General features: G+C 43.9%; 2 protein-coding genes across 4 annotated transcripts in view; one reads left to right on the top strand and one right to left on the bottom strand.

Moving 5' to 3' along the window:
• HPS5 (HPS5, biogenesis of lysosomal organelles complex 2 subunit 2) overlaps nt 1-5608 on the bottom strand; it is a 45669-nt gene extending 40061 nt beyond the window's left edge. The window contains exon 1 of one of the 2 annotated variants that reach the window (XM_019551818.1): nt 5536-5608. The gene's annotated coding sequence lies outside the window, so the exon portion shown is untranslated. The remainder of the gene's footprint in view (nt 1-5535) is intronic. The other variant, XM_019551819.1, reaches the window with a different exon arrangement.
• Nucleotides 5609-5841: 233 nt separating this feature from the next.
• GTF2H1 (general transcription factor IIH subunit 1) overlaps nt 5842-21234 on the top strand; it is a 32969-nt gene continuing 17576 nt past the window's right edge. Inside the window, exons 1-6 of one of the 2 annotated variants that reach the window (XM_019551547.1) lie at nt 5842-6099; nt 11421-11589; nt 13258-13450; nt 15330-15492; nt 17508-17601; nt 20154-20303. In XM_019551547.1, the coding sequence (XP_019407092.1) occupies nt 11436-11589; nt 13258-13450; nt 15330-15492; nt 17508-17601; nt 20154-20303 (754 nt within the window). In that variant the 5' untranslated portion in view covers nt 5842-6099; nt 11421-11435. Of the gene's footprint in view, nt 6100-11076; nt 11590-13257; nt 13451-15329; nt 15493-17507; nt 17602-20153; nt 20304-21234 lie in introns of those variants that run through there. The other variant, XM_019551546.1, reaches the window with a different exon arrangement.

The following is a 21234-nucleotide window of genomic DNA, read 5'->3' as shown; positions in this document are numbered from 1 at the left end:
ATGTAGGGATAGGGGAAGGGGGATGTAGCAGGTAAAAGCGGAGAGGTACCTGGGGAGTCAGATGTCAAGCAGGTTATAGTATATCATAAATCCAATGTCTATACCGAGTCCATAAGTTTCTGTATCTAGGTTAATGAAGTGAAGTTCATAGGCTTGTCTGTGAAAAGTGGTTTGTAAATTCCCTTTGAGAATTAGGCCTGAGAGACTGAAAACAGGGTGGCTTTCTTGTGAGAAATGTGCCCCCACAGGTAGTTGGGTATTCTTGTCAGAATGCACACCGGAAATCTATTACATTGTGGTGCTCAGTTGTTGCTTGCTGTCTCCTATGTATTTTCCATCCAGTGCATTTGGTGCACTGGATGAGATATTGAACGTTTCTGGATTTGCAGGTGTAAGATCTAGGAATAGTGATGGTTCTGTTCTGGGGTGTAATAACTGTGGGGGTACTGGAGATATGTTGACAGGTTTTGCATTTGTTGTCATGGCATGTTCTGGATCCATTTGGTGTGTTTTGGGCTGTAGGAAGTTGGCTTCTGGTGATGAGGTTAGTGAGGTTCGGTGACTGCTTGAATTTACAAACCACTTTTCACAGATGAGCTATGAACTTCACTTTATCAACTTCCTAGACACAGAAACTCATGGACTCAACACAGACATTGGCTTTATGACACACTATAACCTCCCTGACATCTGACTCCCCAAGTACCTCTGCACTTTTACCTGCTACATCCCCCTTCCCCCTCCCATAGCCTCTCTCTCAACGCCCTGATGCCTCAATTTATAGTTTCACCGACTGGCTTTCTTGCCTGCATTGCATACCAGCCTCTGGCTTCATTACTACTCCTTCCATCCAGGAAGAACACCCCCCCCCCCCAACTGCAGATGCTTCCTCAGCCTCATGAAGGGTTTTTAAACCCAAAAGTTTGATAAGGTATATTTCTCCAACTATTCAGCTGGTCTAATAAAAGATATCAGGGGTACCCTCAACTGGTCTGTGCTGGGGCCAGAATCCAAAGGGAGGTCAAAGGGCCAGAGGCCCACCATGAGGAAGCCCAGAGCAAGACGCTTAAGACTCTGACTGGCCTGAAGGTGGGACCAGGGCCTAAGGGGAAGCCAAAGGTCTCAGAGAAAGGACCACAGCTGGAGAGGGAGCAGGAAGCAATCTGCGAGGCATAGGCTGCAGTGTAAAAGGAGGTATGGAGCTGCGGAATCGATTTCACCTCAAGATACCTAAATGGGCAGCCTCCCACCTAGAAAACATCTGAATCAGTTTTCCCTCCAGGCACGGCAGGAAAAGAGGGCCGGGCAGCTGGCCCAGAAATAGGTGGGCAGGCAGATATCTCACCAGCACTAGGAAGTCCCCCTGTTACAGGCTACCATCCCTGCTGGTTTTATCCCGCTGTGCCTTAGCACACACAGTCACAACGTCACAAGTTTTGCTTTGAACATTTTGAGGTGGAGTTTCCCAGAAACCTCTGCATCTATCTCCTTGAAACTTGGCAGGCTTCATGCCCTCAAAGAAGGCTACCATCCCTGCTGTTTTCTTCCACATCTGCCAAAAAATGATAAAGCTATAGGTATTTCAGTGATTCCCCATTATAGTCTATGGCTGAATCACCCAATCTCTCCAAATCAGTGCCAAATCTTCCAAAGCCAATTTGGTTGAATCAGTTTGGGACAGTGATCTGAATCCAAATTGAATACTTCCCTATTCACACGGGCCTAATATAAACCACTTTCAATATGGCAGACACTGGTTTACGATGAACCTGGATGGATGTAGTATCAGACTAACTGATTTAGGTTAAGTCATCTTATTGAACTGCTGTCCCAGATTCCCTTCAGATTCAAGTGAACTCACAGTCCTCCAGCATCCCAGGATGCTTTGCACAGCCTGCACAATTTCCCCCACTCCCTTGCAGGGTGGACAGGCTAGCCTCGGCCCAACCTGTCTGCTGCAGCCAAATAGGACAGTGTGCTCTAGTGCCCCCCTGCTTCTGCCCTGGGCCACCGCAGGCAGGTGGCTGCATTTCTGGAATCAAACGTGAATGTCTATGAATTGATAAGCCAGTGAAATCTACACATTATAGACTAATGTGTAAAGATTGAATTGACTCCGCCTCAGACTTTTTGACAGTCTACACTTAGCCAAAGTGTCTTAGAGGAGATTTAGTCCAACAATAAAAGAAATATCACAACCCCACTCATCTACACAGTGTAACAAATTGATATCATTATACTTAACAGCTTAATCAAATATATTTTATCAAAGATCTGAATGCCTCCACTTCCATGGAATCAGCAATTCAAATAATGCTTGAATTCAGATTTACATATATATACTTATTTGCAGTTCCAAGAATTATGAAAATAATTAAGCCAAGACAGAAAACCAGCTAAACTACAAAAGGCCTCAATATATCCTGGAAGTGAAGAGGTTCAACTTTTTATATAAATGCCTTTTTAAAGAAACCTGTACCAAATATTTAGCAGTGGACTTGATGTGCTACAGATCAAAATAATTAGGGTTTGCCTATATATGTAGTTAATTGGCATAATTATCTTGATAACACTCCGTGAAGATGCACTTATTTCAGCTTACAAGTGGTATAACGGCTTGAGGACAATCTAATCATGCCAGTTATGCTAGCATAATTTCCCTATATGTGCAATCTTATGTCAGATTGAGAAAATTACAGTGCATAGCCCCAGGACTAAAAAAAACTATGCTCTTTAATGTAAATTTCATGTAACCAGTGCTCATTAAACACACAACATGTCAGTGTTAAGGCACTAGTATTGACAGAGCTGCATAATGCAGAGGTGGCCAACCTGTGGCATGAGTGTAACAGGCAGCCTCTGTCCACAGCATCTGGCACATCAAGAAAGGGCAGGTAGCACAGCAGCCAATAGGGCAGGAAGCAGAAAGCAGAGCAGGAGATCAGGCAGAGAAAGGGGACCAAAGTGGCATTTGAGGGGGAGCACAGGTCTAATTTGTGGTACACCTGCCAAAAAATTTGCCCCCACTGGCATAATACATCAGCGCTGCTTAAAACACTATCAGGACTGCACAACTGCCAGCCCTGAAAAAAGGAGCTGATAGCAACCACAAAACGGATTAGTTCCCAATATTTTTCTAACAATAGCTCTTTGACAGCTACTTCCCCCTCACTGTGCAGACTGTTATGGGAAGTACAGATAACTGCAACTGTTCACTCTGTAAGCATGCACTTAAGAGTACAATGAAGTTAAAGTAGCGAGTGGGGCTAAAAGGAACCACGTGCTTATGAAGTTTACATGCCAAACTGATGGGCAAGTAACTTTTGCTTGTTACAACACAGTCAGCAAACATGGTACCTGAAGTGAATTAGGTGCTTAATGCATACTGGATCAGTGGAATTCACTGCACACCAATCAAAGCGTGAATGCAGACAGGGTCTTGGTCAGATTTTGTGAACGCTATTAGTCACAGAGTACCCTCAGCCCTGAAAACAGGAAATGAAAGGGTTGGCAAACACATGGCGTAGGCGTAAAAGTTTTGGGCCCTTGAATTCAGTAGCCAAAGGGAAAAAGATGTTGAGTAGATAACCTATCTAACCTAAGGAAGCAGAGGACTACAACAGATTAGATTTCAAAGTGGGTAAGTAGGCACTCTGAGCGTTTTTACACATGTTCCAGGGGTGGGGGGCTTTAATTAAAGCAGCTTCCAGAGCCACTCTAATTAAAGCACCCGGAGCATCTTGTGTATCAGCATCCCCATGCTTCAAAGTGTCAGCAGGGATGCTTTACCTAAAGCTCATTGAACAAGCTTTAGATAAAGCACCCCCACCACGACTTTGAAGCATAGGGATGCTGATACACAAGACGCTGAGGCTGGCTGGAACACAGTAATTACCATGCTCCAGCACGCTCGATTAATCACGTACTACAGGCGTTCCCAATGCCTGGGCCACAAAGGGTTGGCTGCCAGACCAAAAGTGACCATGGACTGGCAAACGGCAGACTGGGAGTGACTGGAACACTGAGGATTGGCAGCCAACCCTTTTTAATCCTGGGTATAAAATAGGGTTGGCTACCTGCCCGCAGTATGCTGGCCACTGCTGGTCCACAGTTTGCCAATCGTGAACATGATAAAGCCTGGGAAGACTAGGGACCAACAAACATCCCAAGAGAGGCAAAAGATGCATCACTGTCTAGACGAAGGGGGGGGAGCATATCATTCATAAGCGAACAACCAAAAATGAGGGCTGTGGACCTTTATTCTACCTGCCATGAAGAACAGCAGAGCCTGGCCAGCTGCAGGGAGACACTGCCCTCGGGACCACATAAGACTTATACAAGGTTTCTGGTGTATAACAACTTCAGCAAAGCTTTCTGTTGTTCCTTTGCCTTATGTTTCTAATTGTCAACTGCTGCATTCAATAAACACTCTCTTCAGAGAAGAGACCGCTCCTGCCTAAGCTGTTTTTATCTTTTCAGTGCCACCACCTAGCCAGTACTAGCCCACCCTCTTGCTTCTTTATAATTCATTCCCTTGAAGAACCAACTACACATCAACTACAGATGCTTCTTCAGCCTGATGGACATTTAAACCCAAAAGCTTGCTAAGAAGAATTTTTCCAACTATCTGAGTTGGTCTAATAAAAGATATTGGATTTACCCAAAGACCCTTGACCACCTACCCACTAACACAAGGGGAGGCATGAAACTGTTTTGCCCTCCTCACAGCTTGGGCCAGGCCTGGGTAGAGTACGGCTAAATCCCAGGTGGCTTCACAAGGACTCCCAGCTGAACCGGCTGTCTTGGTGTGGTCTTTGCCCCAGGGGCTGCCCGCAGCACAGCTGTCTGCTTTGAGCCTGCAAGGGCAGAGCACAAAGGACTCCTGCCTGTCTGGACGGGCTCAGGCAGCATGTGACAGGGCTCTGAAAGAGCCAAGTCTCCAGGAGACAGAAGGAAAAAGCATCTCCAGGCCACTGAGCTACAGCCAAACCAAGCCTAGCTGTGCTCCCTGCCAGCCCCCAGGGCCCGCTTGCTTGCTCCCATCCGACCCTGGCTGCCCCCCACTCCAGCCTCTGGGCACTGAGCCAGCCTCCAGCCACACCCTCTGGGGCTCCTGAGCCATCAGCTTAACTGCCTGATCAGCAATGATCCTGGTTTTCTTCGATTTAAAAAAATCCCAAATTTTCTGATTTAAAAAAAAGCCCCCCCAACCACATTTAATCATGGAAAACATGAAACACCACCCAACGCACACAGAAACACACAGCAGCATTTCATTTTAATCACAGAAAGATGTGGATTTCGCAGATTTTTTTAAAATCAGAAAGTGTTTGGATTTTTTTCTTAACCAGAGAAAACCAGGATCCCTGGTGCTGCGAGCCCCCCGGCCCCAGAGGAGGAAAGCTCCGGCAGGGCAGGACTCAGGCAGGGGGAGGGGAGAGCCAAACAGCATAAAGCGCCCCGACAGCGGCACCCAATCAGAGACAGCGCCGCGCGCCCCCCACCCATCAGCCACGCACCCCACGCCGCACTCACCCCGCCGCCAGCAGCCCGGGCTCATCAGCTGCTCCTCGCTCAGCCCCGCCCCCTTCGAGAGCGGCACCATGTGATTCCCTCCGCTCCTCCCCCAGCTACGTCACCCCGCTCCTCCTCCCCACCCCGCCTACGTCAGCCCGCGCGGGCGGGGAACGGCTATGCGTCAGACGCACGGCGCGGGCCCCTCTCACGTGACTTGCACGCTCCTTTCCCCACCCCTCCCTCCCCCCCAGGAGTGCATGCAGCGGTGGGGAGCTGCCTACACCAGGCAGCTTGCACCGCTGCATGGGCTCCACCGCAGCCCCGGGGTGTCATGGCGACGGGGGCGAGGCCGTCACGTGACCGCGTGCCGCGGGAGGCGCCATGGCGGCCGCGCCACGTGACCCGGCTGCTTCCCGGTGGGGGCGCTCGGCTCGTTCCGGTCACGTGGCTCCGCGCTCTGCCCTGCTCCGCGGTCGCCCCATGGCCCAGGCGGCCACAACCTCCGGCGCCGGCACCACCCGCTTGTAGCGCCCGCCCCGCCTCACTGCAGCAGCAGCGCCCCGTGACGCAGTCGCACGCACGGTAGGAGCGCGGGGCGGATTTAGCTGCTGGGAGGCACGTACCCGCCCCTCCCCCGCCTCCCGTGCAAGCCACCTGAGCCTGGGGGGAGATAGACGGGTACTCGGGGGAGGACGGTTCTTAGCCCGTTTCCCAACCTGTAGGGCTGGAGTTGGGGGGCAGATGCCTGTCGGGAGGCAGCTCCTAACAGGGAGTGCCTGGCTGGTCGGGTGGGGGCGGGCTGTGGCTGCCACTCTAAGAGCCTCTGCAGAGTTTTCTCCCTTCCTGCTCCCAAGGAAGCAGATGGGTTCCCCTGAGGGTAGCAGTGCCAAAGCTGCAGGAGTGGGACAGTGCCAGCATATGGCTCTGGTATGTTGAGGGACCCTGCTGCCAGGTTGGGCCTGTAAACCAGCCCCAAGTGCTAGGTCCAGCTGCTCTGTGTGCTGGCTCAGTCTGGATGCAGCCTTTGGGTGCAAGAATTGAGTAATGGGTGAATAGCAGTGGTGTTTGCTGCTGGAGGCATTCTCAGAGCCACATTCAGGTAGTGATCGGTGCTGCCACATTTCTGGACCCCTGCAGAGTCCCATGGGCCAGATGAGTCAGCTCTGCCAGTTGGGCTTTGAGCCCCACTTCAGTGTTTATGCGCTTTTGACAGACATGGTCTGTTATTACAGCTGAGAGTTCACCTCCCTCGCTGTGACAGGCAGCACAGGTGGGAGCATCAGGGTGGGGGATCGGGATAGAGAACGACACGGCGATATGCAGCTGTGTGATTTGGATTTGGAAAAAGGGAAGCATTAGATTGTGACACAAGGTAAAGGAAAGGGAGGGAAGGAAATGCAATGGATAGTCAGCTTTACTAGCAGCATTGCCACTTTGCCCTAGAATACAAGAAGCTGAAACCTAGCTAAAAGAGGGCAAATAACTATGCTTTTCACTTGTGCCTTGGAAACCATAGCTGAAACGAAACTTCAGGATTCAAAGGTTTTGGCACTGGGTATTTGCGTGGAAATTACAGCCTTTAGGTTGGCAAAGTAGTTCATGAGCAAAGAAAATGTGATATCTCTCCTCTTTTTACCAACATCTGGAAGAAAGTTCCTCAAAGAATTTTAATTTCCTCCCACTTGCAACAGCAAGCCATGTTTTCCTTTTTGTCTGATTTCAGGCAAAAGTTGACATTTGCATGTAGATGCCGCTAATAATGGCAGGAGTCCAGACTTGTAGCATATGGAGGCCTACAAGATTGTTATCCAGTTCTTCAGCTTGTTGCCTTGCTTGTGTCTGAGTAATTTATAAGTTGAGATGGATGGTGTGCCTGTCACAACGGCTTAAGGGGGGGGAGATACAAAATACATGTCTTCCCAGCCAAATCAGGTCAACTAAAATCAGGTGAAAAGATGGCTTCTCTTCTCCACCAATTTTTGTTTATTGTAGTGATCTTTGGGGTAAGGGAATGGGGTTGGATTTACTGGTACCACTATTATACTTGTATACCACAGCAGAAGTAGGGAACAGGAATGCTGGGTGGAAGAGAGATGGGAAGAGACTATAGAAACCAGGCAGGTAGGTGCTAGCTGCCCTCCATTGCCTGACATCATCTTCCAAAAAGGGAGTGCTCCTGCAGTGGAGGCAGGTAGAAAATCCCTCTCACCACTTCACTTCTTTTCCAATCTCTGGCCTCTCCAGATACTGCTCTTTATCGCTATTAAACTGCAAGAAGAAGAACATTCATAAATGTGCCAGAAGACAACCCTTGTAGTTCAGCTTCTTTTTGTTCTGTTTGTTTGTGTCTTGTTGTTATCCCAAAAATCCTGCATGAGCAGGATGAGCGATATCAGCAGTTGCATATTGTTGTAGGGGTCGTGCTCAGGAGAGATGTGGTGCTCTACTCTAAAGAGCGATACACCACAGGTTAGAACTGCTTCTTTATCAGAGTGCGTTTTGGAAATATAATCTCCTGTTCTGTCACTTCAAAGCCAGAAAATGAACGTTCAGCTGAGCTTCACATTACAGAAATAAGTTACTCTGATATGCATGTCAACTGCAAAAGCAGAAAATACCGTCCTTTTTCTGTCCTCGTTAAAAATGGCTGTATTTCCATATGACTTTGTCAAGGGAATTTTCCATGCCCTATCCAACAGTAGATGGAAGCTTTCTTGGCTAACTAGCATACCCTAATGCAGGGATAGACAACCCCTGGCATGGGTTCCAAAGCGTGGCACACGAAAGCATTATGCTTGGCACGTGCACCTTGAAACAGATGGAGGGACTGGGGCTGTACTGCCACAACAAGGATCGGGCTCCACACAGCTCCCATGCTGTCCGTCCTGGCACACCAACATCCTACATGTGAGGTTGTGGGTGTTTTGGCATTCTGCCCAAAAACATTGCCAACCCCTGCTCTAATGTATCATTTGCTATATAATTGAAGAGCATAACTAGTTTCTAGTCTTCCTGGTTGTTAAGGTAATCCTTAATTCATAAAACAGGAGTAAAATGAAAAAGTACCCCCCCCCCGAGTCTGTGACCAGACTACTCTAGCGCCTCTGCTGCTATTTCACAGCATTGCCAGACACCAGTAAATTAAAATTTTCTCAGCTTGACTACTGCAGTTCAGAACCCTGTGAGCAGCAGTGATGCTGTCAAGAATTGCATTGTTTTCACAGTGCTGCTGCCTAGGAAAACTGCAGAGCAGCAGTCTAATAAAGGAATTCTTTGAGATGAGGCATATCCCCAAAATGATGTTTGGGACCTTTTTCCCTCTTCACAGTAAATAGGAAATGCTTAAAGCAGGAGTAAAAGCAAACACTTTTCTCTTAAATATAATAGGGGTATAGGTCATAGCGGTGTTGGTCTAAGGACATAGGTAGACAAGGTTCTTTGGGTAAATCTGATATCTTTATTAGACCAACTCAAATAGTTTGAAAAAATGCAAAGAAGAATTTTTCCAACTATTTGAGTTGATTTAATAAAAGATACCAGATTTACCCAAAGAACCTTGTCTGCCTGTTAAATGTAACACATTCTTTCTAGCTGGAGGCTGATAGAAAATACAGAGCCCTCCCACTTGAACAGTATCAAGACGAAACCCAGGAAAAAGCCTAGTATACCATCATCTTTCCTAGCAGCTAAGGGAGAAGTAGTTGGATATATCGATATTTTCCTTGGTTCAGTGTAAAAAGGGGATGATTGGACAAGAAGGGAAGGTTTCCATTTTGGATAATGTTTGCTGCTTGTGAACAATCTTCAGGCAGAGTTATGTTATCTTTAAACTGCAGTTCTTTACAGTGGCGTGAAAGGCAAAAAATAAGCACTGACCTAGTGTAGTTAATTTCCCAGAAGATGGAAAGAGCCACTTGTGGGATACTGTGCATTCAGAATCTGCACACTGCAGAATGGTATACCAGAAACATTACATCTTTAAAAGAGAAGTCACCAGCAACTGATTTTTTTTCTCGTTTGAAAAACCAGTTGTGTGCATAAGAAACAGGATAGCAGAAAAGCTTAATAGTGCACCACAGGAGGAATCTAAATATAAACAAAATTATTCAGTTAATTCGGCTGAGTGCAGTTTTAATTCTGTGGTCCTTAGTGAGGACTCCTATACCTCAAATTCATTAGAGTACAGAAAATTTTAATTCAATGAAACATCAAAATGCAAAAACAAAATCAAATGGAAGACTCTGGAAGGCACAAATTGGAAACTAGCAGGGGTAAAAATTCCTGGGGTCTCAGCCAGGAAGGTTTCATTTTCAAGCAGTTGTTCTCGAGTCTAAATAATACCAAGAAAAAATAATGGCTGGTCTGAAGATAGTGGGTTATCTCGATTGTTCACAGTCAGTTACAGAATAATGGTGTTAGGAGACAAGAAAGTGGTATGGAATTTTGATGGAGGTTAACTTGCAAGCTATGATTTTAGTCTCTTACAAACTGAAGTATTACCAGAACTCGGAGATGTTGTACCCTAGCTGCCAAATATACTACCAGCAAGTAACACTGTCTCTCACAAGATGTAAAGAAAATGCTCATGGATCCAATTCTGTTCTATTGAAGTAAATAACAAAACTCCTGTTGATCTGAGTGGTGTTGTTTCAAGGCTTGAGTGCAAATACATCTTATTCTTACAGGTGTTGCCACTTAAATGTTTTATCTAACACATCTTGTCTGATAGTTCAGCTTCCAAGATCTTCATTGACCAGCAGAGTGCTGTTCTTTTGTAATGACCAATGTCGAAGGTCAGGATTGAATGTGAAAAATATCCAGTTCTTTTAAAGATCCTGGTAAAGCATATCCATAAATAAGTAGGCTTGCTTTTTGGTTTCTGATCTTGTTGCATATTAGCATTAGGTATAGTACAGATGTTCTCTGGAAGTTCTGAGGCATACCTCAATGCTTCAAATGTAAGAAAATGCAGTTGTGTGTATTCAAGGTGTTGGCAGCAAAGTGAGCACAACAGACAGCCAGGTACATGGCACAGATGCAACTGCAGGAGTAGAACAAACAAAATATAGAAAAGCACCAGATATAGTATTGAGGAAGACTCATCTGATTCTGATACGTATGTAAGGTATAGTAATGAAGCTAGTTCACTTGATTCTCTTGATGAACTTAAGAATGCTGTTACAAACTGAAGGAGAAAGGGACACTTGTTGTCTCTCTACCCTACTCATAGTAACAAATGTGCTTGTTGAAGTCAGTGATGAAATCTCTGTTCTTTTCTATGGGAGCAAGATGAGACCCAGAATATTTTGTGGGTAAAAATAGGCCAGTTGGTTATGCCAGAAGTCCTGTTGAAGCCTTGCATAGTTCTAACTGGTGGAAGACATAGAGGGCATAGAGCTAAGAGCCTGAAAGTCTCCTGGTACCTCTTCCTCCTGCCTCTTAAAGAAAGGAAGGAGATCTTTAGGGGGAAAAAAAACATTGTCAAATGCCCTAGGGGATTTGGAACATACCTTCTTTTGTAGGTATTGGCTTTTTTTCTCTATTTGACAAACCAGGTCGGAAACATAAAAAGGTAAATGGAAAACATGGGTTATATGTAGAGAGAGACATATGGACTTATACATGTATCTGGAACTCAAACATTAGAAATATAATCAGAAAATGGCTGTTTATGTAGATGGCTGTATTCTGTTTAAAAACGCACTGTATCTGTGCAGAAGAGTTTGATGTATGTTTGTTCCTGGCTTGAGCACTGGTAAATGTCTATATACGATAATCTATTAATGCATAAATTTAAGTTTTGATCTCTGGAAACAAGTTGAAATACTGGAAAAATATCGTCATAGAAGTGATATGAATGAATACTGAATTAAGTGGCCAGTTATACCCTATGCTTTCATTAGCACCTTATAGCCATCATGGCAACCTCTTCTGAAGAAGTGTTACTGATAGTGAAGAAGGTGCGTCAAAAGAAGCAGGATGGGGCTCTCTACCTTATGGCTGAAAGGATAGCCTGGGCACCTGAAGGCAAAGACCGATTCACAGTCAGCCATATGTATGCAGACATAAAATGTAAGTGAAAGCTTTTTCTGTTGTATCTGTAATAAGTGTGTGGATGGTATTAGTATTTAAATAAGACTCAAACTTTATCTCCTGTGAAATACCTGGGTAACTTGCAAGTGTCTTTGACTCTTTGGACCTTTCATGAGCCTACCTTCTCTGGTATCCATGAGTACGCTGTCACAGAGGGTCCTCTAATTTGGAAGGTTTGCAGGCAGCATTTTAATGCAGACCGCCCTTAAATTTCTGAAATCTTTTTCCTGTTTGGCACTAGTTTCTGTAATAGGTTGGGTACAGATCTGTATTGCACTGTAGTAGAAAAATCAGCTGTGTCACTGCATGGGGAAGATAGAGGATTTAATAGATGCTAGTAGGCAACTATTTTGCCCATCATCATCTGTCAAGAAGTGAATCCAAAGCATTTCTGTAAAGTGCACATCATGGATGGATATAAACTAACCAAAGCACAACTTGTTGGCATGAAATGTCCCTGTTCATTGTACTAGCCTCTCACTGTAGAAAATCTGATTAACACTCTAACTCTGGGGCCACAATTTTTTAAAGTTCAGTTATTTTACTGTGGTCCTCCCGAATGTCATTGATAATCTCTGTGTAATAAACTGCTGCACTTGAGTAGGGTGGTGCAGGTTAAAGCCAAGGTACTGCTGGAGTTTATGTAGCTCTGACATGCACTGTACTAGGCTCACTTTAGAGCTGTTTGGCCATGCTCAGTAATGCAAGACATAAAATAAATCCTTGCAGACTTAATGTCTGCTTCTGAATTTAGACATCACATTTGCTAGTTCTTCACCTAGGAATGTTGGAACACACACAAGGTTTGTGTGGCTAGTAATCATGTTGAGTCAGAACTCCAAAATACCGCTACCTTTGACAGCTACCAGTGTAATAGTGATTTAGATTCATGTTCATTTTAGCCTTACAAGTTTTGTAAAGCTGTTATCTTCTCTAGATGTTTAATTTATCCTAATGCTTGTGTTATGTAGAAGACTGGAGAGTCCCCGAAGAAATAAAGTAAATAGTCATATTCTCTTGAGTCGAAAGATACCTTTTTATCGTTTGATGGGATTGAATGACTCTGCATTCTGTTAGGGTGCAATAGGAGAGCACAGCATTTTAATAGTGCCTTTTTGATTCCTATTTCTCAGTTATAGATTGGGGTTTAGATCCTGAGCCATATTAGGGTGCCTTTGCACTACTTTGCTAAAACCAGGGTAGCAGGGTGATGCCCCAGCATAGAAGGATCCTTGAGCGATAGAGAAATACCATAGCAGGTCCAACATGGTTCCTCTCCTGGGGCTTTGGGGAAAGATGTAGGACTCTAATGCTTCTCTGTCCTAGAAGTTGAGGGTACCTGAGGGCTGCTCTAAATCTGGTTAGTCTTCTAACACAGAACCTGAGGAATGCAAAAGTGGTTTTCAGACTTCTGAGCTGCAACTGAGGAATACTCAGCAGCAAGCCAGGATGTCCTAGATTTTTTGAAAGTGAGATCTAGCTTTTTTTAAAAATTCATTTGTGGCTAGAAGACGCATGCTGCAGTACCACCTATCTCACATAACAGGATTTAATAACATGATGTAGATAACTACATCTATCTAATTGCTCTAGGGAAACAGTTTCTTTAATACAGTCTCTCACTAATTTGTTTCCTGTGTAATCTAGGCCAGAAAATTAGTCCTGAAGGAAAAGCTAAAATTCAACTTCAGCTGGTATTGCATGCAGGGGACACAACCAACTTCCACTTCTCCAATGAAAGCACAGCAGTGAAGGAAAGAGATGCAGTGAAGGACCTTCTTCAGCAGCTGCTGCCCAAATTCAAGAGGAAAGCTAATAAGGAACTTGAAGAAAAGAACAGGTAAAAAGGGGGAGTGGGAATCTTCACTGATTCATAATTACTGTGTAGCTTTTTCTCTGAATTGGACTTGGATTGTGTTATAGTAACACTACCAGTGAAGTATTTGTTTCAGCAGCAAAAAAAAAGATCTGCTTTAAACTTCAAAACTCCACTGTGCATGTTGTGGCATGATTGCTTGACTCTTGCCGTGTGTGCGCGCAGATGCATGCACACAATTAACGGGCAGTTTGTAAGGATCACTGCATTTTGGATTAGAAGTCAGTTTGTTTTAACAAATAATCAGAGCAAGATAAATGATGTAGTGGGATCTACTTCTTTCCCAGCACTCTAACAAAGACCTACTACAGTGCTTTCCTACCTAAAAGAATCTTCTTCCTAAATTGAATATAGTTAGTCCATTATTGTAAATGGACTTGCATTCGAGATGGTGGCTAACAAAATTTGAATGCACACAGTGTTAAACATTAAAACATTCCTAAAAATTAGAAACGTCTATACCATCTGAAAGAGTATATACACTTTAAATGTTTTTACAAGGAACTTCCGCTTATCAGCTGCCCTTCACAGTCTCCCCATCCCACTGTTAAAATTCTTTAGGAGAATTATATTTGAGGTTTTCTTTAACAGCTGCGAGAGCCTTCCCTTCCATGGGGCCTTAATGTAGTTCTGGTAGGTTTAATAGGCAACTTGAAATCATAGCAACATGCTTTCTGTTGCCCTTAACTATGAAAACATCTTTTCTAGTAGCAGTTACATCCAATAAAAATTGTGGGATAGGCAGCTTCATGGCATGACCTTTTTATGCCGTATTCCTTAGAAGTAAGGTATTACTTAGACCGCATCCAAGGATTCCAGCTTTCCATTTAAACCAGGTCAGTCATTTATTAGCATTCCTCAAGTCACATGCTAACAAGCGGGAGAAGATGCTTCCTACTTACAGAGCCCTTCTCACATTTGTAAAGGGCCAAATCCCTCAGGCTTTCTGTGAAGTGATTCAGCATTTACTGAGAAAATAAGTCTATGTTGCTCCATTTAAGATTTGCTGTACAATAGCTAACAGATAGACCCCCCCCCCAATTCATATCAGGACTCCAACAATTCTGCAGGTTCCTTGTAAGGAACACCCAGGTACAGACACTTGCAAGCAGGTTACTGGCGGTTCATCCCATACTTATACTAAACCACTCCCCTAGTAGAAGTATGTAGGTCCAATGCTGCTTTTGGTTGAAGTGCACCTATGCAAGTTATTTACTGAACTCCAAGTATTCACTTCTTGCATCAAGGCACTGACACACAAAGATGGGCAAGTGCTCAGTTTCTTTCCAGTAACTGGAGTTCCTCAGGACATGTAAATGTCACCGCCTTTCCTCCCTCTCTGCTACTGTGTGGGTGCCTGTAACATCTGGATGATATGGTAGTTGAGCCTGCTCTGCCCTTAATGCCATTGACCCCAACGGACATTGCTGACTGAAAAATTCATCTGGGAAGTATACCGGGCACATGTGTATACTGAGCGCTTGGTAAACATAAACAAAAGTATACAGTGTACACATGTATACTATGCACACTTTTTTTTTTTTCTTTTTTGGCCTATACATTGTATTCAGGCCTGTCTAGACATTCCCCACCCCCCCCTTGTTAAAGTTATCTCTTGGCCAGCAACTTCGTTCTTTCTCCTCTGTTCCCTTTGACACAAATACTGCTATTGAGATTGACAGCAAAGTTACAGCTAGACTTACATGTGACACTGGTCAAAGTGCTCTGTGTTTCTTATACTCTTGCAATCTCTTTCCTTGCTGAACCCATGCTAGATTGATATGGCGATCCTGGTGAAGTATTTTGGAGTGATTCAATTCTATTCGATTAATTCTTTTACCAGAATGCTGCAAGAAGATCCTGTTTTGTTTCAGCTTTATAAAGACCTTGTTGTGAGCCAGGTAATCAGTGCTGAGGAATTCTGGGCCAACCGTTTAAGCATGAATGCAGTGGATAGTTCTGCGGCACATAATAAGCAGGATGTGGGCATCTCTGCAGCATTTCTGGTATGTTGAACCTTTCTAATAGCAAAGTATTAGGCTATAAAGCAAAACATTTGGAAAATACAGTTTTTTGTGGCTTTTGGAAAAGGCTAAGCTGCCCACCCACTTACATTTTGTTTCATTTATTTCTGTTAATCCTCTGGTATCCCTCTCTGTTAGACTAGCCGAATGCAAGGAAAACAAACTTATCGCTAGTAATAGACACCCCATCAAGGAAAATGTCGAATATCAATTGAGAACTGAAACCCTTTAAGGCAACAGGCAAAACACATTAATATTTTCCTCCTGCACAGTGGATCTGTCTTCCGTAGAACAGAAAGGCAAGCTCCTAGTTTGATCCAGCAGGGGTCAGTTTATTAGCAAGAGATTCATAGCTATTATCTCTTGCTTCAAAGATGTTTTCTATTCCTGTCTTAAACTAGAAGGGAATCTGTTCCAATACTCATCTATATAACTAAAGCTTTTGCAGCTTTTTACATGCACAAGCCAGGCCACAATAAATTTCTAATCACTTTTTTTTTATTGGTACTGATTTTCTGATACAAATGCATCAGAGGCTATCATCTTGTTGTCTGCCCCACATAGGCATGTTATCACCTCTGCAACAAAATTACTAAATATATGATTCTTCAGTTAGAAATTCCCTGCCAAGCTACAATGACTAACTGTAGGTAGGAGGAAACAGTAATTGCACAAGTCAAGATGTCTTTGTCCTTTATAGAGCTGCCATCCCCCTGTTAGCTTTCTGTATCTTCCCTAGGGACCACGTGATGTTCAAATGTATACAAATCTTAGTTATCAAATTAATTTAATGGGTTTTTTTCTGCCAGAGCTTTTATATAAGTAGTTTCAAAATGTTAGTAATGTATAATTGTATAAATTACACTATTACTCAATTTTAATGAAAAATTGACAACTGGAAATTACTTGGAGTTCAGAACAGCGGAGAAGTTCTATGCCTGAAGAAGGGTGATTTTTGTCTGAAAGCTTGCAAAGAACTTTTTTTCAAACTATTCATCTGGTCTAATAAAAGTTATTACATCTACCCAAAAACTTTGCCTGCTTTTGTCCTTAGACCAACACAGCTACAACCAAAAATCCAACAACTAGAGGTTGAAACCACCCATCAGAAGATACACACTCTTTCTCTCTCTCTCTCCAAGAAAACTTTCAATTCTTCTTTTTATCCTGGTTCAAGTAAAAATGCATCCATAAAAGCAAGCACAACTGCACTACACTTACAGAAATAATCCTTCTGTGCAAACTCAGATTCGTTTGTATGATAAAGAAAAAAGGCATAGGAAGTTACTTGTAGCTCCCCCTGCTAATGACTGAAAAAGATACTGTGATTTTTACGTCGGAACCTCATATAGAGATTGATAGACACCATTCAGCATGGCTGTGGGAGGTAGCTTGCAATTGTAGTAAGACTTGTCTTCATATTTGAAATTCTGAAAATGTTTGGTTATAATGAATGGCTCCTTACATACTCCTTTTCTTAGATTTTGTGTACAACAGCCTCGGATCTCTGTGGAATGCTTAATTTGTTAAATTCACTAGTGTATTATTACTTTGCATGAGGCAGAAATACAGAAGAGTAGGTAATTAAAGGAATACATGCAGTTTAGTCTTACTGTGTACACATATCTTCTAACCCCTTCAGAATATTAAAATATGAGCATCTCAAATCCAGCATAGCCCTCTAATTGCTTCAATTTTGCTTTTCACTTCACCTTAAGTAAAGTTTATTTAATTGATTTTCATTAATATCATTCTTAAAATACCAACTAAAGTATTATTTCTAAGCTGTAAAAACAGTTGAAATAATGATTTTACTCTCCCACATTTACACACTGCCAAATGTGTTGGGATGTGAGAGGAGAATATTACTCTCTCTCTGCAACAACTTTCCTCCACCAGAGATCTGGCTGCTTTCTTCTCCATTCACTGTCATAATTTAGAACTAATAGCTTTCCCTCCTGCATAATTTAAACATCCTTTCCTCTCTTATTCTCTAGGCTGATGTTCGGCCTCAAACGGATGGTTGCAATGGTCTGAGGTATAACTTAACCTCAGATATCATTGAATCCATATTTAGAACATATCCCGCAGGTAAGCAAAATAACACATTTTAATTTTTGTTATACAGCATACTATTTGTTGGATGTTTCAAGTCCAATACTATACTTTTTGTTGGTAAAACATATAGCCTGCCTTCTTTCCCTTCCCACTCCCTTCTAGGCTATATATATTATCTCACTTCCTTAATTCAGTGGAGGGGTGTTTTTTAGCTTTTGGTAATATCTTCTGTCTTGAAAAAAGAACTTGTTTTAAATTGTTCAGTTTGATGGACAAATGTTAAAGTCAGAGAGGTTTTCCTTTTAAGGGATCAGTTTTAATAACTTTTACCAGTTTTATGAGAGTGTTGTTATATTTATGACTTATACATGTGCCACTGGACTTCGATGCTGACATTGGTGTGGTTTTGTTCCTGAGTGAAAACTCTTGCCAATCTCTGGGGGTGTTTTTGGAAGCAGGGAGCCCTAAATTTCCCTGCTCCTAGGAAGATACCCTGGAGATCCTGAAGAGTGATGGGCCTGATCCTGCGCCGGAATTCCCAGGACACACTGGACCAAAGAACGCCTGCCTGGGGCAGTTGGAGAGTGCCATAAAGCAGACAAATGTCCGCCACAACAAAGCAGCACAAATGATTACTCGCTTTTTGTTTTTATCACAGATTGGGCATTTGTGGTACAGTAAAGAGTATGGATGCTTTTGCTTTGTCCCGCCATATAAACCTTTATGGTGCAATATAAATGTTTATGGTGACAAAAGGTGACATCTGTTTACACCGGGGTGGGCAAAATGCAGCCTGAAAGACCCCTAAAAAATTTAGAAAATTAAGTTATCTGCCCTTGGCTGCCTGTCATGCAGCCCTTGATGGCTTGCCAAAACTTGGTAACTGACCCTCTGCCTGAAATAATTGCCCGCCCCTGTTTTACACCTTTGGAGACTGTATAGGAAGCTACCTTTTAAATAGCTAGATTCTCAGAATTACAGACTTCCTGCATGGGCACAAATGTACTGTTTGCCAAATTAATACTTTTGTAAGTAGGTCCGACTTAATTTTACGGAAACCATGAAATCCACAATTGTCCACAAAATCAACACCAGTGACAACAAAAATATAAAGCTGGCTGCCCGGTGAGAGCCAGCGGTCCTCTACTGAGAGGGGAAGGCACTGGCTGGTAGGATGGCATGAAGGGCAGCAGACAAGGTGGTGGCTGCCCCTCATTCCTCTTCCCCCTGCTAGCACCTCTTCACCTGTTGGTACCAAGGGACAAGGTAGCACAAAAGGCAGCCAGTAATCAAGATGTTAGATGCTCCTCATTCATCCTTTACCCTCCACCCTCCCTCCCCCTGGACATCTCTGCCAATCGGTGCTGAGGTGTGAGGCTACACAAAAGACAGCCAGCTTTCAAGATGGCTGCTGCCCCCTTGACCCTCCTTCCCCTAGGCTTTTCAACCAGTCAGCACCAAGGAGCAGAGCTGCCATGAAATTGGCTCTGTACACTGCAAGCAGGCTGCAAAAAACCTTTTGTCTCTCCAGGATTAGTTTTTTGTTCCTATCCCCTTTAAAGTAGGGTTACTGTATTTCCACATCCAAAAAAGAGGACACCTGTTGCAGGGGAGGGGTGGAGGTGAAGGAATATGATGGTGGAGGGGGGCGGTGACATGCCAGTGCCCTTCCCCTGCTGTTGCTCCTCACTGTGAAGCCACAGCTCCCCCAGCCCTGCTGCTGCCCCTCACTCCCAAACCACAGTATCCTGCCACCCTGGGCCATGATGGTGCTCTTCACTCCCAACCCGCAATTCCCACCCCGCCCCATCCCTGCTGGTACCCTTCACTCCCAACTTGCAGCCCCTTGCTCCCTCCAGCTCTGCCAGGGGGCCCCAGCTATCCCCACCCTGACTGGGCCAGAGTGTGGTAGCTCTGATACATACAGGTGGCAACAGAGTGTGCCTGACCCCAGTGTAGGCTGGAGGGAAAAGGAAGAGGAGGCTTGTTGCACCCCCCACCCTGGGATAGGGCTGCTGCACCATGCCTGGCAGCCTGACCAGTCCCCCTTCCCCCACCCTCCGCACCATCTCCTGGCCACTCAGCCCATGCAAGCACTGGCCCCTGTGCTACCAGCTGGCCACAGAGTTCCCTGCTGCCCTCAAAGGTTCCCCGCCTGGAGGGACAGGCAACCCCCACCCCCCTGCCTTGACCAAATGTGTGGGATTTTGCTTTGCTCTGCTGGTGGGAGCAGGGGGAGAGGGATCAGATCCTCCACAGCTGTGGGCAGGTACATGTATATTCCCTGTTGCCTCCGATCACCCTCCCCCTTATCCCGCCAGTGGAGCAAAGCAAAATCCTGGACACTTGGTCAGATTTTTTTTTTTTTAAAACTTCCAGACAGAGATCAGAGGGCTCAAAAAGAGGAAATGTCCAGAAAAATCCAGATGTATGGTAACCCTACATTAAAGCCAACGTTTTCATTATCTTTTCACAAAGGCTGCCTGTGCCCATTCAACATGAGCTTCAACCACCTTCCGCCTGTTGTTGATATACAGTAAAGAATTTTGAATAACAAAACCTCTTAAATACTGTTTGTTTTACAGTAAAAATGAAATATGCAGAAAATGTTCCACATAACCTGACTGAAAGGGAATTCTGGACACGATTTTTCCAGTCCCACTATTTTCATCGGGATAGGGTGAACACAGGTTCAAAAGATCTCTTTGCTGAATGTGCCAAAATGGATGAGAAAGGTGAGGGCTTGCTTTTTCTATTTTTCCTCTGTCTGCTCAGACCTGGTGCACACAACATGCTAGTCCTTGGATACTACTTATTCACAGTTCATACAGTCCAGGTAGAGTTACTGAAACAGTCTTCATAGTGCACCATTGTAACTGTATTAGTAGGGAATAGCTTTGTTTACATGACATTTCATTCCATGGCATGTTAGCTAAGACTTGTGAACAGATATGGGCTTTGTGATGTGTAGAACCACTCTAGAGCAACGTTTTCAACTTTTTCATTCTAAAGGCACCCTGGTTGAGAATCACTGCTTAGTAGAGTGGATAAAGTGACTTTGGCAGGCTGCTTAATTAGGCTTCATTTTTATTCACCATCACCATTCTCTTTCCTGCTTCAAGTAGTAATTAGTGGTGAAAAATGCCTAAAGCCCCATCCTGTCTTTTCCCCTTCATCATCTCTGTAATTGATGCATTACTCACATGATATGTATGAAGCTCCTTTAACATCTGAATGATTTGTATTCAAATAGTACCCTTCATCCGACAATCCCAAAGTGCTTTACAAACAAAAAACCATTTTTTTTCATTAGACACAACTTATTTGAGAACTAGCAAGAACTTCCAGTTCTCTGTTCTAAATACTATCTGAAACTTCTGTCTAAAGATGAACTATAATCCCCTATTGAATATCTTTGTGCTGTATTATGATCAGCACTGTGTAAGAACAAAGTATCTGGAGTTAGTTGAATTAATTCCTACAATAATTTCCAAGTAAAAAGCAGAGGACTGACTCTAATTGGTGATATAGTAACTTTCAGTCCTGTGCTATCTCTTACCTGTATAGACATGCATAAAAAGTTGTATGTAAGCACCAAACATATTTCAAAAGATAAATTTGCTGCGATGCTATAGGAGTTCTCGTGGTGAAAAAGATAAGAGCTTC

Source organism: Crocodylus porosus, unplaced genomic scaffold (genome assembly GCF_001723895.1).
Source record: "Crocodylus porosus isolate Cpor-Errol unplaced genomic scaffold, CroPor_comp1, whole genome shotgun sequence".
NCBI classification, from domain to species: domain Eukaryota; kingdom Metazoa; phylum Chordata; order Crocodylia; family Crocodylidae; genus Crocodylus; species Crocodylus porosus.
Note: the sequence above shows the minus strand (reverse complement) of the source record. Positions and strands in the feature narration are given on the sequence as shown.